General features: G+C 43.2%; 3 protein-coding genes and 1 long non-coding RNA gene across 9 annotated transcripts; 1 reads left to right on the top strand and 3 right to left on the bottom strand.

Annotated features, from left to right (window-relative positions):
* Nucleotides 1-2: 2 nt before the first annotated feature.
* Nucleotides 3-2,659, bottom strand: chmp5b (charged multivesicular body protein 5b). Its single transcript, XM_086102184.1, has 8 exons — nucleotides 2,489-2,659; nucleotides 1,720-1,824; nucleotides 1,599-1,645; nucleotides 1,437-1,530; nucleotides 1,054-1,125; nucleotides 851-959; nucleotides 325-437; nucleotides 3-235 (listed from the first exon to the last, which is right to left on the bottom strand). The coding sequence occupies exons 1-8, from the start codon at nucleotides 2,555-2,557 to the stop codon at nucleotides 185-187; spliced, it is 660 nt and encodes a 219-aa protein (XP_085958310.1). The 5' UTR covers nucleotides 2,558-2,659; the 3' UTR covers nucleotides 3-184.
* Nucleotides 2,660-4,194: 1,535 nt separating this feature from the next.
* LOC147186945 (delta-type opioid receptor-like) lies at nucleotides 4,195-6,010 on the bottom strand. Its single transcript, XM_086102185.1, has 2 exons — nucleotides 5,151-6,010; nucleotides 4,195-4,966 (listed from the first exon to the last, which is right to left on the bottom strand). The coding sequence occupies exons 1-2, from the start codon at nucleotides 5,644-5,646 to the stop codon at nucleotides 4,434-4,436; spliced, it is 1,029 nt and encodes a 342-aa protein (XP_085958311.1). The 5' UTR covers nucleotides 5,647-6,010; the 3' UTR covers nucleotides 4,195-4,433.
* Nucleotides 5,183-23,239, top strand: LOC147186943 (regulator of G protein signaling 20-like). 6 transcript variants are annotated; one of them, XM_086102178.1, is made up of 10 exons: nucleotides 5,183-5,311; nucleotides 7,339-7,402; nucleotides 8,230-8,353; nucleotides 8,639-9,120; nucleotides 9,598-9,627; nucleotides 10,887-10,996; nucleotides 20,028-20,218; nucleotides 21,060-21,143; nucleotides 21,213-21,447; nucleotides 22,487-23,239. In XM_086102178.1, exons 7-10 carry the CDS (start codon nucleotides 20,052-20,054, stop codon nucleotides 22,688-22,690), a joined length of 690 nt encoding a protein of 229 aa, XP_085958304.1. In that variant the 5' UTR covers nucleotides 5,183-5,311; nucleotides 7,339-7,402; nucleotides 8,230-8,353; nucleotides 8,639-9,120; nucleotides 9,598-9,627; nucleotides 10,887-10,996; nucleotides 20,028-20,051; the 3' UTR covers nucleotides 22,691-23,239. The 6 variants fall into 6 exon arrangements, with proteins under 6 accessions (XP_085958304.1, XP_085958303.1, XP_085958302.1 ...); XM_086102177.1 differs by adding an exon at nucleotides 10,617-10,691 and having other exon boundaries at nucleotides 7,339-8,353; XM_086102176.1 differs by having other exon boundaries at nucleotides 7,339-8,353.
* Nucleotides 10,708-20,208, bottom strand: LOC147186944 (uncharacterized). The gene is made up of 2 exons (XR_015099022.1): nucleotides 19,889-20,208; nucleotides 10,708-11,010 (listed from the first exon to the last, which is right to left on the bottom strand). It is a non-coding gene; the product is annotated as an uncharacterized LOC147186944 (long non-coding RNA).
* Nucleotides 23,240-23,467: the final 228 nt, after the last annotated feature.

The raw sequence follows: 23,467 nt of genomic DNA, 5'->3' as shown, positions 1-23,467 counted from the left end.
CATTGTTTGAAAAATACACTTTATTATGTTCTGCATGATTAGAATTCCAAATGTCATGAACATCGCAATCATCAAGAAGAAAAACGGGAAAGCTATTGGATCTTTTTGGTTAGTCTGAGGCAGGGAGTGTCACTCGGATAAATAGAGGGGAGGGGTATGATCCAAGTAAAACAATTGTCTGCCTTTATGTGGCGGGAATTTGAGGAAGGCCGAACTCATCCACCAAGATGCCGTCCTGCAATCAAAAGAAGAAAAGAAGCATGAAATGGAGAAGCATAAAAAAAAAAAATGGTAGCGGTTTGAATCTTCGTGGCGGCGGGCTACCCTGGTAGACTTGGCGGCGGGCAAGCCTTCGGGAATGGACGGCGCCGAAGAAGCCTCGTCCAAATAGGAGTTGTCTTCGTCCATCAGGAACTCGTCTCCGAGGGCGCTCAGCTCTGCCGAACACACAAACGCGGTTCATGGCCGACTCACACCGTGGAACGGACTCGCGACATCATCAGGCGACAGCGTGACTTACTTTTTAGTTGTGAAGAATCTATTTTAAAATGTCTTATCGCATGACATACTGCTAATGTTTTTAAATCACAGCACGGACAAAAATACTTTAAAATCAAAATAATTGAATAACAAAAAAATATCATTCGTTAAAAATGAGACTACAAAATTTAGATTGCAATATAACTGCAAGTGAAATCATTTGTTCAATTAGCACAATTAAAACATGCCAAACAATTTAGGTAATAATTTTTTTTTTTTACAAATCTGAAGTGAATAATACACAAATCCGAAGAGAAACTCTGAATAAGAGTGACGACGAAAAGAGTCTGTGGCATTTCTTGTGACTGACCCGCCTCCAGGTCGTCCTCGTCGATCTCGGGCGTGCCGTAGCTGCGGCCCAGCACCTCCTGGATTTCGTTGGCGTCCTCCATCATGTCCTCCAGCTGATCTTGAATGTTCTTCAACCGGGGTAAAAAATAAATAAATTGAGCTCAATCTGCGTATTTGTGCTGGTTAGTATTAGAAGAGGGTGGGAGAGTTGTCTAAAAATACCTCGATTTGATCGATTTTGACATGCTTGTATGCTTTCTTCATGTCTTTCAGGCCGACCTTCATGGCGTCCACCTTAAGGAGAACCACAGGTTAGTAAACCACACGCACACAATCAAAGGGCTTCACCGCACCCCCCCCCCCCCCCCCCACACACACATTTTTTTAGCTCGCTATCTAGTGGCCAAGAGTCGAATTAAACCCCAGAGCCCTAAACAACAATAAGGCAAGCATATATAGAAAACACTTGGAACATCTATGTAAGAAGAGTAAGACTTTTTACTTGATAGTTTTGAGGAATAAAGCTGTAACATAACAAAACGTGGACCAAGTCAAGCGTTATGAGTACTTTCCAGCCGGTATCGCCAACGAGCGTTTGCTCTTACCGTGGTTTTAGTGTCTTTGAGGGATTGAATGGTGTAGTTGCTTTGCTCCATGTTAAACGACTGCTGCATGAGGTTGTCTCGCTGGCCCTCGTACCTGCAACGGCAAACTGAAGTTGAATAAAGGTCAAATAAATTCATATTGAACGCGACAAGGGCACTTACATCCTCTTCTGCTTCAGGATCCTCATGGCCTTCTGTTTGACCATGTTCTAAAGGAGGTTGCACAGAGAAGCATATGAAGTCAACAAAACGCACACCGACCGGATCGTGTTTGCTGTGTCACCTTTGATGGTCCGTCTCGCATCTTCTTCAGCTGCTCCTTGTACTTGACCAGCTCAGCGTCCAGTCTGTCGATTTTCTTATCCACAGACTCTGAACGGGCATCCACCTTTTGGACAAGGTGTATTTTCCATTTTCCAATCATTCAAAAGCTTTCGTTTAACAGAAAATAAAACGCAGAGAGAGATGAGTCTTTTTTTCAAGGGTAATTTGATGGGGGGCGGATTATGTCAATTACAAACATCGTTATGTCACAATCTGGTGTAACATTACTTTTTGATGGCTATTAATCCCCTCTTGAAATCTTATTACCATTTCTTTAGCATGTCAGAGTAATGGTGATACTTTTGGGCACGAAATATGACAAACACAGTTTCATTTCTGAAAGTATGTAACACAAGCTAAAAATAACCTCTTCCTCTCAGGCCACCTCCAAACCTGGAGAACCGGTTTAATGCCAGTCTCACTCAAAACTAAATAGTTTCTATTGTGGCACTTTATTTATCTCTGTCCAAAAATTTCAAACGGGACAAAGACGCCGATTCACGGTTTCTGTGTGGTATTTTCAACCCATGACAACGACGCCGAATCGGGTTTCGTCCACGTCAGTCCTGCAAGTACGGTGAATCATTTATTTCCAGGCAAGAAAACACGTTCTCGTTTCCAAGTCGCACAAACTTGTCAAAAGTTAGTCCGAACATTTAACCACGACGGACTCGTCTTTGTTTACTTACATGTGTGTCGGGGTGGGGGCGAATAAAAATTGTACTTACGGTTCCGATGCAGTCCGTAAGGTTCGGCGGCGGAGCCTTGGGCTTCCCCTTGCCAAAAATGCGATTCATTTTGATTGGGAAAAACAAAAACTTTAGCTGTACGCTTAAGTTTTTTGCGCGTCTTCCCCACTACTTTAGAAACACCCGGAAGTATCTGAGATAACGTCATTGGTCATGTCAGCAAACCACGCCCATGGAAGATTTCTCTCCGTGTTTGCGTGGGTTTTCCCCGGATATTCGTTCCCTCCCACGTTTCAAAAACATGGTCGATTGAACGCTCTTAATAGTTCTTAGGTGCGATTGTGAGTGTGAATGGTTGGTTGTTCATGCGAGCCCCGCGATCGCCTTGCAACCAGTTCAGAGTGTACGCCGCCTTCTGACCCAAGAGAGTTGGGAGAGGCCCTCATGAGGCACAACGGCTCGGACAAAGGATTGTGTGTGCGTGTGCGTTTATCGGAAGGCACTTGTAACAGACGCTTTTGGCCTGTGGGGGGAGCTATTGGCCTACACTCCAACCTGACCTGTACCATTCATGAGTGGTTCTTCAACTATGGGGCTTCTTAAAATGGAGAAATTCAGCGAGTCTATCTAATCATTCGTGCCGTTGGTGAAGATACTCACTATGGAGCCGGGATTGTGTAGACGCATTGTGAAGTCGCAGTGGGCCGGACATGCTGATGTACTTGCTGACAGGTTAATTTTTAGAAAAAGGCATGCTTTTACGCTTGAAGGTCGGCATTCCAGAGACTCAACTATTTTTTTAAATGAATATGAAAAAATATATATTTTAATTCAATACCGATCCATATATCTTTAAAATACATTTAATGTGTCATACAAAGCCGATTCACAGTTGCAGGTGAACAGACATAAGAACAATCGTCTTAAAATGACAGAAATATCCCAAAATAACCTTACTTTCTTGGAATTGTGTCAATTTTAAGTTATTCTAGTTGCCAGAAAGCCTAAAAATAACAGTGAAACGAGGACATGCGCTTATCATTCATTTGCAGTACTCTGTATATAATTTACAACGGCCGTGTCTACCATGCATTTAGGTCACCGATGGACTAAGCTTGACATGCTTCACAGACAGTCACTATATGTCTAAACAAAATACAATCATGTTACTATGACACAATACGTACTGATTGATAATATGCAGGGCTTGTCGTATCTGAGCATCTCCAAGAACAAAAGGCTCTCTTTTTTATTATACATACTGTATACAGTATATTTTGGAGAGAGTAAAGGTATTTTTAATTGAAGCCGTCATATTGATTTTAGTCTAGTAGCCCTTGACATCCGCAGGCGCATGACACTCTCCAGTTGCGCTTTTTCCTGTTCCCAGATGCTTTCTCCTGCCTCGGCCTGCACGCTGAACTCCCTGAAGAAGCGCTTAAAAGTTCTTCTCCAGGAAGGCATAGAGGACTGGACTGAGGCTCCTGTTGGTGTAACCCAGAGCCATGAAGAAGAAGTTGGCGGCCAAGAGTTCTTGACTCAGCAACTAAAACCCGTGAGTTCCTTTTTATCCGATGAGTCTCCTGGCTCGAACCAGTTTACCAAATCAGATGAGTCATTGCTAACCCGAATCAGATGATCAGATCATCTGAATCTGCAGTCTTTCCAGTGAGTCAGATGATGTGGATCCGTGTAGCAGACTCATGGGAAACACCGCAAGTTCCGATTATTTGAACCACTGACTTAAGTTAGTAAGAACTCTTAACGATGACTCAGGTCAGTGAAACGAACCATCTGAGTCCAGAGTGTTTCTTGTGTTTCAGGTGAGCCCGACAACTCGATTCAATAGACCGAATCATCTGAGTCACGCACTCCTCCAAGCAAATGACCACCAGGTCTACGGTGCAGTGGTGATGTGGGTGAGACCCAAGTCTCGGGAGTCTTCTTTTTCAGCGTGAGAAATGGAAGACAGTTCCACTGCTAGTCATGCGGGCTTACTATTTTCATCCGGGTCCCTCAGGGGTAGGGCAGCCTCCCGCACCGCCTCCGGCGCCGCCTTCCTACTCCTGGACGCCTTCTCCCGCCTGAGCCTTGCTGATGTGCAGAAGTCCTTGAAGCAGCGCTTGAAGTTCTCGTCCAGGAAGGCGTAGAGGATGGGGTTAAGGCTACTGTTGGTGTAGCCCAGAGCCACGCAAAAGAAATAGGCGGCCATGATGGCAGTGGTCTCGGGCACGCTGGCCAACGCCTTGATCAGAATGAAGATGTGGATGGGGGTCCAGCACACCACGAAGACGGCCACCACCACCACCACCAGCCGGGTGATGCGGCGCAGGTTTCGATCCTTCACCCTCGAGCCGGAGAGCATGCGGACCGTCTTGAGCCGCAGGAGCATCAGGGAGTAGCACACGGTGATGATCAGAACCGGAACCACAAAGGCGAACACGAACACGCACATCTTCATGAGAGTGTCCCAGTAGACGTACGGTTCGGGGAACTGTAAGGCGCACTCCGTGATGCCTAAAAGGGACAATGGCAGAAACGGACCACAAACACGAAGCAACGAATCGTCCATCAACTGAAATAGGGCAGAATACAACATCACCCTGGAGTATGAACCTAACGGTCAGTCCTGCAGTTTGTTTTTTCCGCTTGTGCTTTAGCATTAGCATTAGCCCGAACGTGGAAATGTGTCACAGCTCACCGAGGTTCGTCTGCGTGTCGCCCAGGACGAAGGCGGGAATGCCGGCGGCCGAGGACAGGATCCAGATGCAAACGTTGATCGCCTTGGCCTTGACGGGGGTACGGAAGTCCAGCGCCTTGACCGGATGGCACACCGCCACGTAGCGGTCCACGCTCATCATGGTGAGCGTGAAGATGCTGGTGAACATGTTGTAGTAGTCGATGGCTATGAAGACCTTGCACACCACCTGACCGAAGGGCCACGTGTTGAGTAGGTAGTCGGTGCTCTGGAAGGGCATGGTGGTGGTGACCAGGGCGTCGGCCAGGGCCAGGTTGAAGATGTAGATGTTGGTGGCTGTTTTCATCTTGGTGTACCTATGACGACATGGAGAGTCGCGCGGAGCCGATAACATCACCGCCGCATGCATTGAACAGCAGCTCGCTTCTTGCAATTTTTTCCGGATTGGCGGTTCATTGTTATGCATCGTACGCCGGTGAGACCAGTTCCTCCGCTTCATTCATTGAGGGAAACGTAATCGCACTAAGTAATTACTTTTTCCTCATTTTACCACGGTTACTGTTTTTTTTAAACTAATGAAGGGGCACGCTTTAGCGGTGTATGCAGCAAGCGCGGAGAACAAAACAGTCTTGAAAATTACCTTTACTTTTTCATGACTACCTGAGGCCAAACCGCTTTGGATATAATTCACCTTAATAGCGTAATGCAAGTAGTTAAATCATTGATCTCAATCGCTTGCGGGCTCCAGGCAGCACGCGTTTAATTAGTGTGACCGAAAAAGCAGCCGAGTCATCAATAAAACAATTCACCCAATCGCATTTGTCTCGTCTTACCCGTTTTGCTGTTATTTACGCAAGCAGAACTTTTGGTACACTTGGGTAGTATTTTCTCTTTGGCTTATTTTAAATGTTAAATGCGGTTTATAAGAGTCATTTGTGATCTGATTGACTTGAATCACTGTTACTCGGCTGACTGCAGTGAAGTCAGATAACCGAGTCATTTGGAGTCAGTCCAGGGGCGGTTCTGGATCAATTTCACTGAGGGGGCCGGGCTGGGGCCAGGGGTTTTGATGGGGGGGCACATTCAACCCAGGGCTAAAAAGACAGATTCGAAATCTTATTTGACTTTTTATTTCTTCAGACTTTGAAATTGTAGTCATAACATTACAGTTATGAGAAAAAAACAGTATTAGGAGGGCTAAAATGTCTGCAAGCGTAACAATACGTCTGTTGAGAATATTCAAGCCAGGGGATGATATGGTACCAGCCTGCCGGGGACAAAAATTGCAAATACACTGAAGCTAGATGTTTTACATGCATATAATTATCCAAATTTTAAAAGGCAATGTCTTATATATTGATCCTGTTAAATAAAAATTAAAATAAAAAGGGAGACTAAAAAAGTTACACACACACACACACACACACACACACACACACACACGCGCGAACACTCACACACACACGCGCACGCACACAAACACTCACATGCGCACACACTCACACACACGCGCACACACACGCAAATAGCACTCGTGTCGTGGTAATTTCCTTCTCTGCGGACTGCTTCTCATTTTCCCGCTCATTTTTAAATGGCGCAGCGCACTAAAGGGTCCGTCTAGAATGTTAAATCACGCACTTTGGTTCCACCTTTCGCGTCGGCGACTCGGCACGACTGCGTAATCTGCGCTCGGAGGGGGGGCCACAGGGGGGGCCAGAATCGGTGCTACAGGGGCACTGGCCCCCGTTGGCCCCCCCCCCCCCCCCAGAACCGCCACTGAGTCAGTCGGTGACTCCACAAATTCAAAGCCACTCAAATAATTTGAGTTCACAATTTATTTGGCCTTCAGTCGAGTCAGTTCACCAAATCATGTGAAGTCCGCAGTGTTTTTGGTTTGTCCTCTAACTTGAGCCAGTCACCAGGGTCAACGGAATCATCCGAGTCCACTCTGATGTCATCGAGTGCTAACTCGTTCCAGAGATCCAAATCCGCTAACTTGAGTCAGTGAATTTCCAAAACAAAAAAAAAAAGTGCAGTCTCCAATGTTTTTAGTCAGTCACCACCAATGTTAAATCGCTGGAGTCTGCCAATTTGGAAAAGGTCACCCAAATCGTGTGTCTCTGGTGAGTGCGCAAGCTAACTTGAGTTAGCCTTCCGATTCACCTGAATCATCTGTCGTTTGTGTTTCCAGGAGTCCGCTTCTTGGCCTTGTGTGCTTACCATCATCGATCGACCAGACCATTGACACGATCCAGGTGAACAGATTTACAGCTGTTCATGTCTCTTTTCCACTCGTACGCCTCTTAGCAATGTTTAAGTGTTGACCGAAACCAGTGGGTGTACATTTAATAGCGCTTAATAGTCCAGCTTAATTGGTTCAGTTCAATATAGTAAACTAAAGACACGCTCGGAGCGGGATGTCAGCGATCGGGTTCTATGTGACACATTTCTAATACCGCGCTGCGTGTAATCAATGTTTAATAAAAAGGCATCGATCGGAAGGTCGACCGCAGCGCTTGCCATCGTCTTGCCGTTTGACTGAAATTGTCCCTCTTATAAAGCCGCTGCTCTGGTCAGCGAATCACTTTTGATATGAAAAACGTCTTACTATTCATGGCCAATTTTTAAAAAAAATGCCTTACTACGCATGGTCATCTTTAAAAAAAAAAAACACCTGACTATACTGTACATGGTCGTCTTTGAACAAAAACACCTTGATCACTTTTGATTCGATGCTTCTTGCTATCTGCAGCATTTTTTGACTCAACATCAAAGCGGATTCGCCGCCTCCACGTGTCGTAAATAAAAAGCCAATATGCCCCCCCCCCCGGAGCAAAAATGAATATCATGTTAACCAGGCTGCTGGGTGGTTGTGATTTATTGGAAGGTTTGTTATTGCTTCGGTGGGGCCACTTCTCTAGTCGGGCGTGCAGGGGAGTGGGGGGGGCGGGCAGGTGGGTTCATGGGATTCATCAAATGGACTCGTCGGCGGTCGGGGGCACATATCAACTCGAGCAATCGATTGCAGCGTGTTGTGCATTTAATGCTGAATTAATGACCTTGTCCAAGTGAAATTCCACAGCAGAGGCAAGCGGTCACTCTATTAAGTACGCCCAGTCGTGGAAATCATGCTGCCATCAAAGCGGGGCAGAATATTAGGGACACCTGCGAGGTGATCCACTGGACGACCACCGCGAAGACCTCAGGTGAGGTCACGTGATTTCTATTCACAGTCACATGCAGGTGCCATAAAGATCACAATTTATGACACGGGGTTATCTATTTTTCACCCAGCAGTTTTAAGGATGCACAGTTGATGTTCCTACTGTTCACATAGAGAGTTTATTTCAATATATTTCTCATGAAATTAAAAGGCACTGTAATCCCTCGAGGGGGAAGCTCAGTTGTCTGTAATGCCATTTCGTCTGAATAACTGTCATCTCCATCGATCCTAACGTGTCTCCCTACCTGATGATGACATACATGACCAGGCAATTGCCCAGCAATCCCACCACGAAGACGAGCGAGTAGACGGCGGTGATGATGGGGATGATGGGCGACAAGGCGTCTTGCTCCCAGCCTTCGTCGCCGGCGGCCGCGCTGGTGTTGGCGTCGTTGCGGCTCCACGCCGAAGCGTTGCCGGCTCGCTGCGGGCACGTCTCGAGCGGACCGGCGCTCTCCATCTTCCAAAACGCAAGTAAACTTCTCGCAGGAAAACGCGCCCAAGGGTACGCTCGGCCGGTTCGCGGCAAACTTTGGCGACGGAGAGCAAAAGGGCGCGAGGCGCACACTCTGGTCACAGGCGCGCGCACCGGTCACACGACGAGACGCGTGAACGAGCGGGCGGCACGCAGCGACGCGCGCGCTTCGCTCCTTCGATTAGGTACACCTGCTCGTGACATCCATCGAGAGAAAACCGACATATCCTCGCGAGATGAGACTTCAGATGAGCGCGCATGGAAATGACCTGGAGGTATTTATCTTTTTCTTTGGCTTGGCCTTAGTCACAAGTGGAACATCAGATCTACAGTAAAGCAAAAAATGTTTCTGAATGCCGAATGTTTTCATTTGGCAAAGAGGATAGTTGTAATGGTTAGCACGTCTGCCTCACAGTACAGAAGTGCACGGTTCGACTCCAGGTCATTCCATTGAATACTCTTATCGCCTTTAAAATGTGTCATTGGCACCTAAAGTGGTTTTACAAGAGACATGCTCACTTTTTTTGTTTTTTTTTGCTATAAGTGCAATAAAATGTTTTAGAACACGTAACTTTTGTTATAATGAATCACAATTTCATTCGGTATTTTCGATCGTTAAGCGCAATGGTCAATTTCAAACTGTGGTTTTAGGAATGAAACCTCTGCGTTGTTTGTGAAAACAGAGGCCTACTACATGACTGTATTTCTGTTCTATGTCAATTTTACTCAGTCTTTCTTTTTCTTTTTTCTAGGTGTTAACGTTGGCGAGCCGCTGTCCGAATGTAAGGGTTATGTTGCACACGCGTGCGTTTTTTTCCTTCATTTCCTCACGCGTTGGCGAGCAAGCGAAGGCCAATTTGGTGGCAGGAAGTGCAATTTGGCTTTCTCCTCAGGGGATTTCACATTTGCCATGCGGGCACTTAAAGGAACGTCGGCTTTGAAAGCCCAAAAGCGGCATAAGTAGCGAGCGAGCGAGGCGGCGGTCTGAAATGAACACGCTAATGTACTCTAATGTCTCCATGTCGCCTGCTGTCACATTTCCAAACAGCAAAATCGATTTTGCAAATGCTCCATTTGTACAGAAAACAATGGTGTGTTTTTTTTTCTTCTTCTGGATTCTTGACTCTTGTCACCTGACTTGACTCTCACCAATTTGAGGCTAAAACTTCAGAAGGACTCCCCTTGAATTGCACTTCCTGAGACAGCGATTGTCGTGAATGAATTGATCAAATCAGATTTGTGTCGACAGTTGTTGGCGATGTCCCTGTTTTGCTGGGTTTTGTGTGAAAGGCCCTGCGCAGCAATTTTGGGCTGCAAGCATGCGTGCGATGATTTTGCTTGACCTCTGTGTAAAGTCCCTTTTTAAAAAGGAAACGGGCTGATGCAAAAGAATGCAAGACAATCCCAGGAGTGATTTTTTTTTTGCACCTTTTGTTGTGACTTCAAAGCATAAGCCACACGGGAATTTGTCTTTTCTTCCCTTGACATCAATGCGTGGTGCAGATTTTACCCCTCGTTTCTTCTTCTTCTTAATCATTATAAGCATGGCACGGCAAAACAGGCATGGATCATAATGACCCGAGGTTGACTCGTAGAAATGAAAAAAAAAGGACACGAGTGTTTTCTCTCGCCAAGTTGAACGCAGAAGAAAATATTAAATGCTCGCTCATTCATTTTTCTTCTGTGCGTGTGTGTGTGTGTGTGTGTGCGCGCGTGTGCGCGCACGTTGTGAATAATTCAGTAACGCGAGGCGTCTCTCTTCGTCCTGCAGGTTCGGATGAGCTCATAAGAGCCGTTGCCTTCGACTCGATCGTTCATGTCAACTTCCTTCTATTCACAGGCAGCAGTACGAGCATATATAATACGCATAAACACTGTTTTTAATATCGATCAGACTGCTTTTAGAAACAGTTTGCTTTCACATGTGCGTGTTACATGGGCACGCGCGCTCATACCAATCCCACCTATCGACATCGATTGCACCTCTTTCAGTCACGTGCATCCATCAGACTAACAAACACAATCCTCATCTGATCCGCAGTTGAGCGCTGGTGAAAGAGGACGGCCACAAACAGCCACCCGCTCTTCCTCCTCACCCTCCTCTTCCTCTTCTCCTGCTCCGAATGAGCTGCTTCACCAAAGCGTCATGAGGTAGTAGGGTGGGGCTGGAGGGTGAAAAGTCAGAAGAAACAGGAGAATGGGGGTTATTAAATGTGGGTTGATGATATGAAAGTGTATTGATGGCTGGAATTTTTAAAATTTCTTTTGGCACATTTGTCAATATTAATGGACAATGTTAAGTCACAGTTTGTTGTTATTAATTGAACATTTGTCTCATTTGTCCCGAGGTGTGATTGTGAGCGCCAATGTCTTTGTGTGCCCTGACTGTGAAGAAAATGGCGTTGAGTTTCTCACGTGTTTCACACTCCAGCCTTCGCCAGCTTTCAAATGAGAACCATGAAAAAAAAAGGTCTTAAAAAACGGCTGACTAAACATGGTAAAATTTTTTTCGGTTCAAACCGACTTACTATACATGGCAGTTTTTTTTGGCCCAAAACGCTTTACTATACATGGTCATTTTTTTGGGTGCCAAAAAATATTTGTTTTTGCCCGAAAAAAACAATATAGTATAGTAAGGCGTTTTTAGCACGACATAGTATAGTAAGACGTTTTTTGCCCGAAAAAAAACGACCATGTATAGTAAGGCGTTTTTAGCCCGAAAAAAATGACATAGTATAGTAAGCCGTTTTTAGCCCGACAAAAACGACCATGAATAGTAAGGCGTTTTTAGCCCGAAAAAAATGACATAGTATAAACAGTAAGGCGTTTTTAGCCCGAAAAAAACGACATAGTAGAGTAAGGCGTTTTTAGCCCGAAAAAAATGACATAGTAGAGTAAGGCGATTTTAGCCCGAAAAAAATGACATAGTATAGTAAGGCGTTTTTTGCCCGAAAAAAACAATATAGTATAGTAAGGCGTTTTTAGCACGACATAGTATAGTAAGGCGTTTTTAGCCCGAAAAAATGACCATGTATAGTAAGGCGTTTTTAGCCTGAAAAAAACGACATAGTATAGTAAGGCGTTTTTAGCCCGAAAAAAACGACATAGTATAGTAAGGTGGTTTTAGCCTGAAAAAAAAACGACAGTATCGTAAGGCGTTTTTAGCCCTAAAAAAACGACCATGTATAGTAAGGCGTTTTTAGCCCGAAAAAAACGACCATGTATAGTAAGGCGTTTTTAGCCCGAAAAAAAACGACATAGTATAGTAAGACGTTTTTTGCCCGAAAAAAACGACCATGAATAGTAAGGCGTTTTTAGCCCGAAAAAAACGACATAGTATAGTAAGGCGTTTTTAGCCCGAAAAAAACGACCATGAATAGTAAGGCGTTTTTAGCCCGAAAAAAACGACATAGTATATAGTAAGGCGTTTTTAGCCCGAAAAAAACGACCATGTATAGTAAGTCGTTTTTAGCCCGAAAAAAATGACATACTATAGTAAGGCGTTTTTAGCCCGAAAAAAACGACCATGTATAGTAAGGCGTTTTTAGCCCGAAAAAAACGACATAGTATAGTAAGGCGTTTTTAGCCCGAAAAAAACGACCATGTATAGTAAGGCGTTTTTAGCCCGAAAAAAACAACCATGTATAGTAAGTCGTTTTTAGCCCGAAAAAAACGACCATGTATAGTAAGGCGTTTTTAGCCCAAACAAAACGACCATGTATAGTAAGGCGTTTTTAGCCCGAAAAAAACGACCATGTATAGTAAGGCGTTTTTAGCCCGAAAAAAACGACCATGTATAGTAAGTCGTTTTTAGCCCGAAAAAAACGACCATGTATAGTAAGGCGTTTTTAGCCCGAAAAAAACGACATGGTAATATAGTAAGGCGTTCTTAGCCCGAAAAAAACGACAAAGTATAGTAAGGCGTTTTTAGCCGAAAAAACCGACATCGTATAGTAAGGCGTTTTTAGCCGAAAAAAACGACATAGTATAGTAAGGCGTTTTAGCCGAAAAAACGACATAGTATAGTAAGGCGTTTTTAGCCCGAAAAAAAAACACATAGTAAAGTAAGGCGTTTTTAGCCTGAAAAAAACGACATAGTATAGTAAGGCGTTTTTAGCCCGAAAAAAACGACCATGTATAGTAAGGCGTTTTTAGCCCGAAAAAAACGACAAAGTATAGTAAGGCGTTTTTAGCCGAAAAAAACGACATAGTATAGTAAGGCGTTTTTAGCCGAAAAAAACGACATAGTATAGTAAGGCGTTTTAGCCGAAAAAACGACATAGTATAGTAAGGCGTTTTTAGCCCGAAAAAAACAACATAGTATAGTAAGGCGTTTTTAGCCCGAAAAAAACGACATAGTATAGTAAGGCGTTTTTAGCCCGAAAAAAACGACATAGTATAGAAAGGCGTTTTTAGACGAAAAAAATGACATAGTATAATAAGGCGTTTTTTTGTCCGAAAAAAACGACATAGTATAGAAAGGCGTTTTTAGACAAAAAAAATGACATAGTATAATAAGGCGTTTTTTGTCCGAAAAAAACGACATAGTATAGTAAGGTGTATTTAGCCCGAAAAAAACAACCATGTATAGTAAGGCGTTTTTAGCCCGAAAAAAACGACCATGTATATATAGTAAGGCGTTTTTAGCCCGAAAAAAACGACATAGTATAGTAAGGCATTTTTAGCCTGAAAAAAACGACCATGTAAAGTAAGGCGTTTTTTGCCAAAAAAAAAAAAAACGACCATGTATAGTAAGGCGTTTTTTGCCGAAAAAAACGACCATGTATAGTAAGGCGTTTTAACCCGAAAAAAACGACCATGCATACTAAGGCGTTTTTTGCCGAAAAAAACGACCATGTACAGTAAGGCGTTTTTAGCTCGAAAAAATTTACATGTCTTAGTGTAGAGGCACACGTGCCAGCTTTCGGTCCAGGCTCCCTGGGTTCAAACCCCGCTCAGTCACAAGTGAAAATAAAATACACCAAACACTTTTCTTTTTTTTATTTATTTTTTTTTTTTAACTGTAAACTCTCCTTAGTGAATGCCAAATACGCCAATAGTGTAGGGCAAATCACAGTCACTGGTGGTGTAGGGGTACACATGCAGGTGTTTGGTCCAGACAACCCCGGTTCAAACCCCGCTTGGTGATGTGTGAAAATACAACACCAAACACTTTTTCTTTTTAACTGGCAACCCTCCATAGTGCATGCCAAATACACCTATCGTTCAAGTCAAGTCACAGTCACTGGCGGTGTAGGGGTACACATGCAGGTGTTTGGTCCAGGCAACCCCGGTTCAACTGACTGTTTTTTTCGGGCTAAAAACGCCTTACTATACTATGTCGTTTTTTTCGGCTAAAAAACGCCTTACTATACTATGTCGGTTTTTTTCGTCTAAAAACGCCTTACTATACTATGTCGTATTTTTCGGGCTAAAAACGCCTTACTATACTATGTCGTATTTTTCGGCTAAAAATGCCTTACTATACTATGTCGTTTTTTTTGGCTAAAAACGCCTTTCTATACTATGTCGTTTTTTTCGGGCTAAAAACGCCTTACTATACCATGTCGTTTTTTTCGGGCAAAAAACGCCTTACTATACTATGTCGTTTTTTTCGGCTAAAAACGCCTTACCATACAATGTTTTTTTTCGGCTAAAAACGCCTTACTATACTATGTCGTTTTTTTCGGCTAAAAACGCCTTACTATACTATGTCATTTTTTTCGGGCTAAAAACGCCTTACTATACTATGTCGTTTTTTTCGGCTAAAAACGCCTTACTATACTATGTGTTTTTTTTCGGGGTAAAAACACCTTACTATACTAAGTCGTTTTTTTCGGGCTAAAAACGGCTTACTATACTATGTCGTTTTTTCGGCTAAAACGCCTTACTAAACTATGTCGTTTTTTTTTTCGTGCTAAAAACGCCTTACTATACGCTGTAGTTTTTTTCGGCTAAAAACGCCTTACTATACTATGTCGTTTTTTTCGGGCAAAAAACGCCTTACTATACTATGTTGTTTTTTTTTGTCTAAAAACGCCTTACTATACTATGTCGTTTTTTTCGGGCTAAAAATGCCTTACTATACTATGTCGTTTTTTTCGGCTAAAAACGCCTTACTATACAATGTCGTTTTTTTCGGCTAAAACGCCTTACTATACTATGTCGTTTTTTTCGGCTAAAAACGCCTTACTATACTATGTCATTTTTTTCGGCTAAAACGCCTTACTATACTATGTCGTTTTTTTTCGTCTAAAAATGCCTTATTGTTTTGTGTTTTTTGTTATTGTAAAGTGTCCTTGGGTGTCTTGAAAGGCGCTTATAAATAAAATCTATTATTATTATTATTATTATTACTATACTATGTCGTTTTTTTCGGGCTAAAAATGCCTTACTATACTATGTTGTTTTTTTCGGGGTAAAAACGCCTTACATACTATGTCGTTTTTTTCGGGCTAAAAACGCCTTACATACTATGTCGTTTTTTTCGGGCTAAAAACGCCTTACTATACTACGTTGTTTTTTTCGGGCAAAAAACGCCTTACTATATATACTATGTCGTTTTTTTTCGGGCAAAAAACGCCTTACTATACGATGTCGTTTTTTTAAGTCTAAAAACGCCTTACTATACTATGTCGTTTTTTTCGGCTAAAAACGCCTTACTATACAATGTCGTTTTTTTCGGCTAAAAACGCCTTACTATACTATGTCATTTTTTTCGGCTAAAAACGCCTTACTATACTATGTCGTTTTTTTCGGGCTAAAAACGCCTTACTATACTATGTTGTTTTTTTCGGGCAAAAAACGCCTTACTATACTATGTCGTTTTTTTCGGGCTAAAAACGCTTTACTATACTATGTCGTTTTTTTTAGGCTAAAAATGCCTTACTATACTATGTCGTTTTTTTCGGCTAAAAATGGCTTATATACAATGTCCTTTTTTTCGGGCTAAAAACGCCTTACTATACTATGTCGGTTTTTTCGGCTAAAAACGCCTTACTATATATACTATGTCGTTTTTTTCGGGCAAAAAACGCCTTACTATACGATGTCGTTTTTTTAAGTCTAAAAACGCCTTACTATACTATGTCGTTTTTTTCGGCTAAAAACGCCTTACTATACAATGTCGTTTTTTTTCGGCTAAAAACGCCTTACTATACTATGTCGTTTTTTTCGGCTAAAAACGCCTTACTATACTATGTCGTTTTTTCGGCTAAAAACGCCTTACTATACTATGTCATTTTTTTCGTCTAAAAACGCCTTACTATACTATGTCGTTTTTTTCGGGCTAAAAACGCCTTACTCTACTATGTCATTTTTTTCGGGCTAAAAACGCCTTACTATACTATGTCGTTTTTTTCGGCTAAAAACGCCTTACTATACTATGTGTTTTTTTTCGGGGTAAAAACGCCTTACTATACCATGTCGTTTTTTTCGGGCTAAAAACGGCTTAATATACTATGTCATTTTTTTCGGCTAAAAACGCCTTACTATACTATGTCATTTTTTTCGTCTAAAAACGCCTTACTATACTATGTCATTTTTTTCGTCTAAAAACGCCTTACTATACTATGTCGTTTTTTTCGGGCTAAAAACGGCTTACTATACTATGTCGTTTTTTTCGGGCTAAAAACGCCTTACTATACTATGTCGTTTTTTTGGGGCTAAAAATACCTTACTATACTATGTCGGTTTTTTCGGCTAAAAACGCCTTACTATACTATGTCGTTTTTTTTCGTCTAAAAACGCCTTACTATACTATGTCGTTTTTTCGGCTAAAACGCCTTACTATATATACTATGTCGTTTTTTTCGGCTAAAAACGCCTTACTATACTATGTCATTTTTTTCGGCTAAAAACGCCTTACTACACTATGTCATTTTTTTCGTCTAAAAACGCCTTACTATACTATGTCGTTTTTTTCGGGCTAAAAACGCCTTACTATACTATGTCGTTTTTTTGGGGCTAAAAATGCCTTACTATACGATGTCGTTTTTTTAAGTCTCAAAACGCCTTACTATACTATGTCGTTTTTTTCGGCTAAAAATGGCTTATATACAATGTCGGTTTTTTCGGCTAAAAACGCCTTACTATATATTCTGTCGTTTTTTTTCGGGCAAAAAACGCCTTACTATACGATGTGGTTTTTTTAAGTCTAAAAACGCCTTACTATACTATGTCGTTTTTTCCGGCTAAAAACGCCTTACTATACAATGTCGTTTTTTTTCGGCTAAAAACGCCTTACTATACTATGTCGTTTTTTCGGCTAAAACGCCTTACTATATATACTATGTCGTTTTTTCGGCTAAAAACGCCTTACTATACTATGTCATTTTTTTCGGCTAAAAACGCCTTACTACACTATGTCATTTTTTTCGTCTAAAAACGCCTTACTATACTATGTCGTTTTTTTCGGGCTAAAAACGCCTTACTATACTATGTCGTTTTTTTGGGGCTAAAAATGCCTTACTATACGATGTCGTTTTTTTAAGTCTCAAAACTCCTTACTATACTATGTCGTTTTTTTCGGGCTAAAAATGCCTTACTATACTATGTCGTTTTTTCGGCTAAAAACGCCTTACTATACTATGTCGGTTTTTTCGGCTAAAAACGCCTTACTATACTGTCATTTTTTTTCGGGCAAAAAATTCCTTACTATACTATGTCGTTTTTTTTCGTCTAAAAACGCCTTACTACATATACTATGTCGTTTTTTTTCGGGCTAAAAATGCCTTACTATACTATGTCGTTTTTTTCGGGCTAAAAATGGCTTACTATACTATGTTGTTTTTTCGGGCTAAAAACTCCTTACTATACTATGTCGTTTTTTTCGGGCTAAAAATGCCTTACTATACTATGTCGTTTTTTTCGGCTAAAAACGCCTTACTATAGTATGTCGGTTTTTTCGGGTAAAAACGCCTTACTATACTATGTCGTTTTTTTCGGCTAAAAACGCCTTACTATACTATGTCGTTTTTTCGGCTAAAAACGCCTTACTATACTATGTCATTTTTTTCGTCTAAAAACGCCTTACTATACTATGTCGTTTTTTTTCGGGCAAAAAACGCCTTACTATACTATGTCGTTTTTTTTCCGTCCAAAAACGCCTTACTATACTATGTCGTTTTCTTCGGCTAAAAACGCCTTACTATACTATGTCGTTTTTTTCGGCTAAAAACGCCTTACTATACTATGTCGTTTTTTTCGGCTAAAAACGCCTTACTATATTCGGGCCAAAAAGGCCTTACTATACATGGTCGTTTTTTTCGGCCCAAAACGCCTTCCTATACATGGTCGGGGGTTTTTTTCGTCCAAAAACGCCTTACTATACATGGTCATTTTTTTTCGGCCAAAAACGCCTTAATATATATGGTCGTTTTTTTTCAGCCAAAAACGCCTTACTATATATGGTCGTTTTTTTTTCGGCTAAAAACGCTTTACTATACATGGTCCTTTTTTTCTGCCCAAAGGCCTTACTATACATGGTCGTTTTTCTCGCCCTAAAAACGCCTTACTATACATGGTCGTTTTTTTTTTTGGCCAAAAACGCCTTAGTATACATGGTCGTTTATTTCGGCCCAAAACGCCTCACTATACATGGTCGTTTTTTTGGGCCAAACACGCCTTACTATACATGGTAGTTTTTTTCGGCCAAAAACGCCTTACTATACATGGTAGTTTTTTTCGGCCAAAAACGACTTAGTATAAATGGTTGTTTTTTTCGGCCAAAAACGCCTTACTATACATGGTTGTTTTTTTCGGCCAAAAAGGCCTTACTATACATGGTCGGGTTTTTTTCGGCCAAAAACGCCTTACTATATACATGGTCGTTTTTTTCGGCCAAAAACGCCTTAGTATACATGGTTGTTTTTTTTGGACCAAAAACGCCTTACTATACATGGTCGTTTTTTTTTTTTCGGCCAAAAAGGCCTTACTATACATGGTCGGGGGTTTTTCGGCCAAAAAGTCCTTACTATACATGGTCGTTTTTTTCGGCCCAAAAGTCCTTACTATACATGGTCGTTTTTTTCGGCCCAAAACGCCTTACTATACATGGTCGTTTTTTTTTTTTCGGCCAAAACGCCTTACAATACATGGTCGTGTTTTTTTTCGGCCAAAAATGCCTTACTTTGTTGGTCGTTTAGCCTATCGCGTCGTAAACACGATAGGCTAGCTTTTCTGGCAAGCCAACTTGCAAGCTACATCAAGCTTGCATGGATGGATGGATGGGTGGATGAGAGTCTTCGTGGGATGATATGAAAGCTATATTTGAAAAGGGCCGCTTGCTCAGAAAGACACAAGTACATGATAGTGTATATTCCTCCAAAACGTTGATGCCTGGCTAATTTCTTCCATTTCTTAGTTAAAAAAGGTGCACAACGCTCCACATGACATCTGTCTCGATCGTACGCCATTGAACCGTCGTGATTAAGTCGCAGCCAATTTTGGGCGCGGAGCTTTGCTCCTCTCTGCCGGCCATCTAAGTATTGCGGCTCAACAGCACAGCAAGGAGCTCAAACGCGCCCACACACACACACACAAACACGTTCTATCTTTTGTTGTGCTGCACCGTCTATGAAGATGAAATGGTCATAGTTATCAGATTTTTTTTATACGTCAGTTAAATTATATTGAGGTAACCGGAGAGCCTTAAAAAGAAAATACCCTGCTCCCGTTTGCGCATGCGCGTCTGCCCCCTCAAAACCCCCTTCCTCCCCCGCTGCAAAAAACAGCACCTGCATTCTGGCATTCATGGTGAAACAGTGAGTATATACGAGGAGGGCTTTATTTGCTACATTTAGTTTGTTTGTAAACGGGGAGGGGGGCGCTTAATTAAAGGAGGATTGAATGCTTATTTTTCCTGTGTGGATTGGTGCGAATGCAACATCCAAAGCCAGGCTGCAGGGTTACTTGTATTTACACGCAAGGCGAATGCGCAGAACGAGCGTTTAGAATGCAAATATTCCGAGCGTTTAAAATGCTAATGCTGGTGCTTTTATATGGCGACGTGCATGTTCATGAGGAGGCGCAGATGGATGCTACCTTGTCGCCAGATTGAGTGACGAAGAGGAGGCTGCATCCATTCATTGAAGAAAAGGGTGTGGGGGGGGGGGGGGGTGCAGATGTGACTAATATTGCACGGACGTCGGAGAGAGTTAATTGTGGCGTTGCCCGCACGCAGTTCACGGGCTCGGAGCGGCCGGAGATGCGCAAGAGGCAGCAGATGCAGGTGCACCAGGAAGCCACCGCCGCCGCCGCCTGCCTGCACGCCCGACACGGCCGCCACGCCATGGCCGACGCCCCCGCCAACGCCCCCGGAAACGCCTCCAACGCTTGCTGCTTCTGCTGGTGCTGCTGCTGCAGTTGCTCCTGGTAACCTCAACAAAAAAAAATAAAATAAAAAAATAAACGGGGGTTGGCCATTCTGGAACGAGGACAAAAGTTAATGAAACGTTCATTTGGAATACTATTTGAACTAAAATTAGGCAATCTTTTTTTTTCTTCAACCTTGACTAATTCAGGTGAAGTAACCTAGAACACATTTTCATTTGCAAACGTCATGGCTGGATAGGCACATGGCAAAGACAAAGACAAAAAGATATATTTCATGAATGTGTTTGAAATTTTGAGGCGTGATGTGTTTTTTGAATCATGGAGCACTTACGTCCGTCCTTGAGGCACGTCTGCATCATCGGTTTCGGTCCCGCGAGGGGGCGTCGTCTTAATTGGTGTGTCGTTCCCAAGTGGGGCGGCAAAACCAATTAGGGCTGGTGTCAGGTGCTGTGAACACTTTAATGACGTGCCTTCTAGCTATTTACTCGGCGCAGGCGTTCCCCCTGGAACGACGTACGACGACTGTTACCATCGACGAATTGGCCGCCATTTGGCGCTCGAATGGGATTGATGGAGACGGAGCGCGCCCTCGACCTTCTTCTGGGGTTCTGAATAGGCGTGAATTGCTCTCGGACTTCATAATCGGGAATCAACGGGTTGGCATCCGCGCACAATGTTGCGAGCCAAGGAATCCATGGCCCCCTTTTCCCGATTTTTTTTGGTGGGCATCTCCACAAGATTCACAGGCTTGGCCTTCCTAATGGCCTGTCCATCATCTTCAAGGGCAACTAACCCCAAATGTTCCCACATTGATGTCAAAAATGAAATTCTGCCATCATTGGACAACCGGCAAGGGTGACAAATTTTTCCTTTCTTCCAGTTTAACTGTTCGGGGTGAAGACGAGACAATCCAGAGGTCGACTTGCGATCGCAGGATGGACGCTGCAAACAACTGTGAAGAGAGGTAAGAGCCACTTGGGGAGTAGACGTGCACCTCACGGGGTCATCTGAGGGCCATTTTGTCGTGCGGAAGGCCCAAGCCCACGCTGGAGGACGCTCGGTCCTGGACGACGTCCTTCGAGAAGGTGATGAAGAGCGCGGCGGGCCGCGGCTGCTTCCGCCAGTTCCTGCGCACGGAGTTCAGCGAGGAGAACATGATGTTCTGGCTGGCCTGCGAGGAGCTCAAGAAAGAGACCAACAAGACGGTGGTGGAGGAGAAAGTGAGGCAAATATACGAGGACTTCATCTCCATCCTCTCCCCGAAGGAGGTTAAGAAACCCTGCGTGCGCCACACTCGTCAGCCATTCACTCATAACGCGAAAATGTTTGCGGCGACAACCTTAAGAGTGACGGCAACCCTACAGATGGCCGTGCTACAGCCAGCAACGTTATAGTGACGTTACGGACGACGACGTAACTTACAAGGATGACACGGGCGAGTCCTGCAGGTGCTACCGGTAACATCGCGGACAGCGATGCCGGTGATAGGATGTTATGATAACTTAAGTTACGGCGATGCTAAGGACAGTGATGTTCCAGATGAGATGTGGCTGGACGGCGATGGTTACAGGTGCTTTCATTACCGACGATGACGTTACGGACTACGACGTTACAGACTTCAACATTACAACCGCTGACACGAGAGATGACGTGATGGGACTACGTTACAGACGACATGACCGTCCTCACGCTGCAGACTGCAGCGTTACGATGGTACGGACGGCGACATTACAGACTACGACGCTGAAGCTGGCCGATGATGATGTCACGGATCATGTTACAGATGAAGTTATGTAGCGAGATGCTATCAATTACATGACAGACTATGACAGGGGAGTCCTAAGTTTTTTTGGTGAGGGCCAAATACAGAAAAATAAGCTCGGGCCACATACTAGAGGTGACATATTGACACAATCTTCTGCACTCACTCGCTATCTTTCGTTTCTTCGGTGCTGCCATTTCTGGTGACTCGTGGTCAATGTTTTTCTTTGCTTAATTTTGTTTAGTAGAGAAGCACCTTTTTTGTTACTGGCTCCATCTAGTGTTGAAACTGAGAAGCGCCATCTCAAGCGCCATCTGCGGGCCATATTCAACTATATTTTCAGAATTTGCTGCGGGCCAATAAAAACAAACCCGTGGGCCACAGTTGGCCCGCGGGCCGTAGTTTGGACTGACATTACGTATGCCGAAGCCATGGACGATGATGTACAGGGTCCATTGTAGCAATAAGACCTCAGATATATATTGTCAAAATATATATTCAGACGTTACTGACAATTGACGAGACGGGTCTTGGTTTCCCCACAGGTCAGCCTGGACTCGCGCGTGCGCGACATGATCAACCGCAACATGCTGGAGCCCACCTCGCACACCTTTGACGACGCCCAGCAGCAGATCTACACGCTGATGCAGAGAGACTCGTACCCGCGCTACATCAATTCGGCCGCCTACACCGATTTGCTCAAGAGTCTGGAGGAGCCTGTGCCGGCGCCGCCACCCCCAAAGCCATAGAAGACTCAAGATTAGCTTAAATGAAAAAAAAAGAAAAAAAAAAGCGGCACGTGTCCCAAGGAAGTTCTAGTTGTACATCCCGCAAACCCCCGCTTGCCCACAAATGTCTATTTTTCTACACTCCTTTGCGCTTTACGTTGCACTTTTCTAACTTGTTTCCGGGAGAGGCCACCATTTAGAAGACGGAGTGTGCCTTTGGTACAACACCTTCCACACGGGGACACTTTGACATCCCGACAGGTGCCACATAACTTTGGTGCTGTTCAGCTTTTTCTCCAGCTTACATTTCTGAATATAATAATACAGATGATCTGTCTTATCTGGACATAGAGATACCTATAAATAGCAATATATACTGTAGTTAGTTCTATCTATGTAGTTCCATCTGTTGATATACAGTATAGGCCGTGCATCTCGATACTGTGATCTGCGTCGTTTTCTATGAGGAGAGGAAAGGCGACGTGAAGAAACACGGCCACCGCTATAGTTGTAGTGTATCAGGGTGAAATGTTTGTGTGAAAGCAGTGAAATAAAAAGCACAATCCTGTCGTTTTGATTGACACATTTCATATTGGTAAAAACTGTTTTCAGTCAATAAGGTATCAAAAATGGTTGTTTTGGGATTTAAATGCAATTTCTTTTTCATTCATTTCTTTTTATTTTTTTTAAGCATGTTAACACCGAGTCAAACTGACGGTTTGCGGTTTCTAATATCAAAATAAAGAGAATCAGTCAACTTCAAATAAGCCTAAACAACGCATTGGCAAATAATGGATT

The sequence above is a fragment of the Hippocampus guttulatus genome, chromosome 21, assembly GCF_054856545.1.
Source record: "Hippocampus guttulatus isolate MCC_2025c chromosome 21, RoL_Hgut_1.0, whole genome shotgun sequence".
NCBI lineage: Eukaryota > Metazoa > Chordata > Actinopteri > Syngnathiformes > Syngnathidae > Hippocampus > Hippocampus guttulatus.
This window is presented reverse-complemented; position numbering and strand designations above follow the sequence as displayed.

Coding starts and splice junctions, on each gene's coding strand:
- chmp5b (XM_086102184.1), bottom strand. CDS start 2,557: ATGAATCGCATTTTTGGCAAGGGGAAGCCCAAGGCTCCGCCGCCGAAC. Junction 1,646..1,719: donor TGCGAGACGGACCATCAAAG/GTGACACAGCAA, acceptor AACCTCCTTTAG/AACATGGTCAAACAGAAGGC. Junction 438..850: donor CGAGGACGACCTGGAGGCGG/GTCAGTCACAAG, acceptor TGTGTTCGGCAG/AGCTGAGCGCCCTCGGAGAC.
- LOC147186945 (XM_086102185.1), bottom strand. CDS start 5,646: ATGAAGCGGAGGAACTGGTCTCACCGGCGTACGATGCATAACAATGAA. Junction 4,967..5,150: donor CGACACGCAGACGAACCTCG/GTGAGCTGTGAC, acceptor TGTCCCTTTTAG/GCATCACGGAGTGCGCCTTA.
- LOC147186943 (XM_086102175.1), top strand. CDS start 19,528: ATGCGCGTCTGCCCCCTCAAAACCCCCTTCCTCCCCCGCTGCAAAAAA. Junction 20,219..21,059: donor TGCTGCTGCAGTTGCTCCTG/GTAACCTCAACA, acceptor CCTTTCTTCCAG/TTTAACTGTTCGGGGTGAAG. Junction 21,144..21,212: donor GCAAACAACTGTGAAGAGAG/GTAAGAGCCACT, acceptor GTCGTGCGGAAG/GCCCAAGCCCACGCTGGAGG.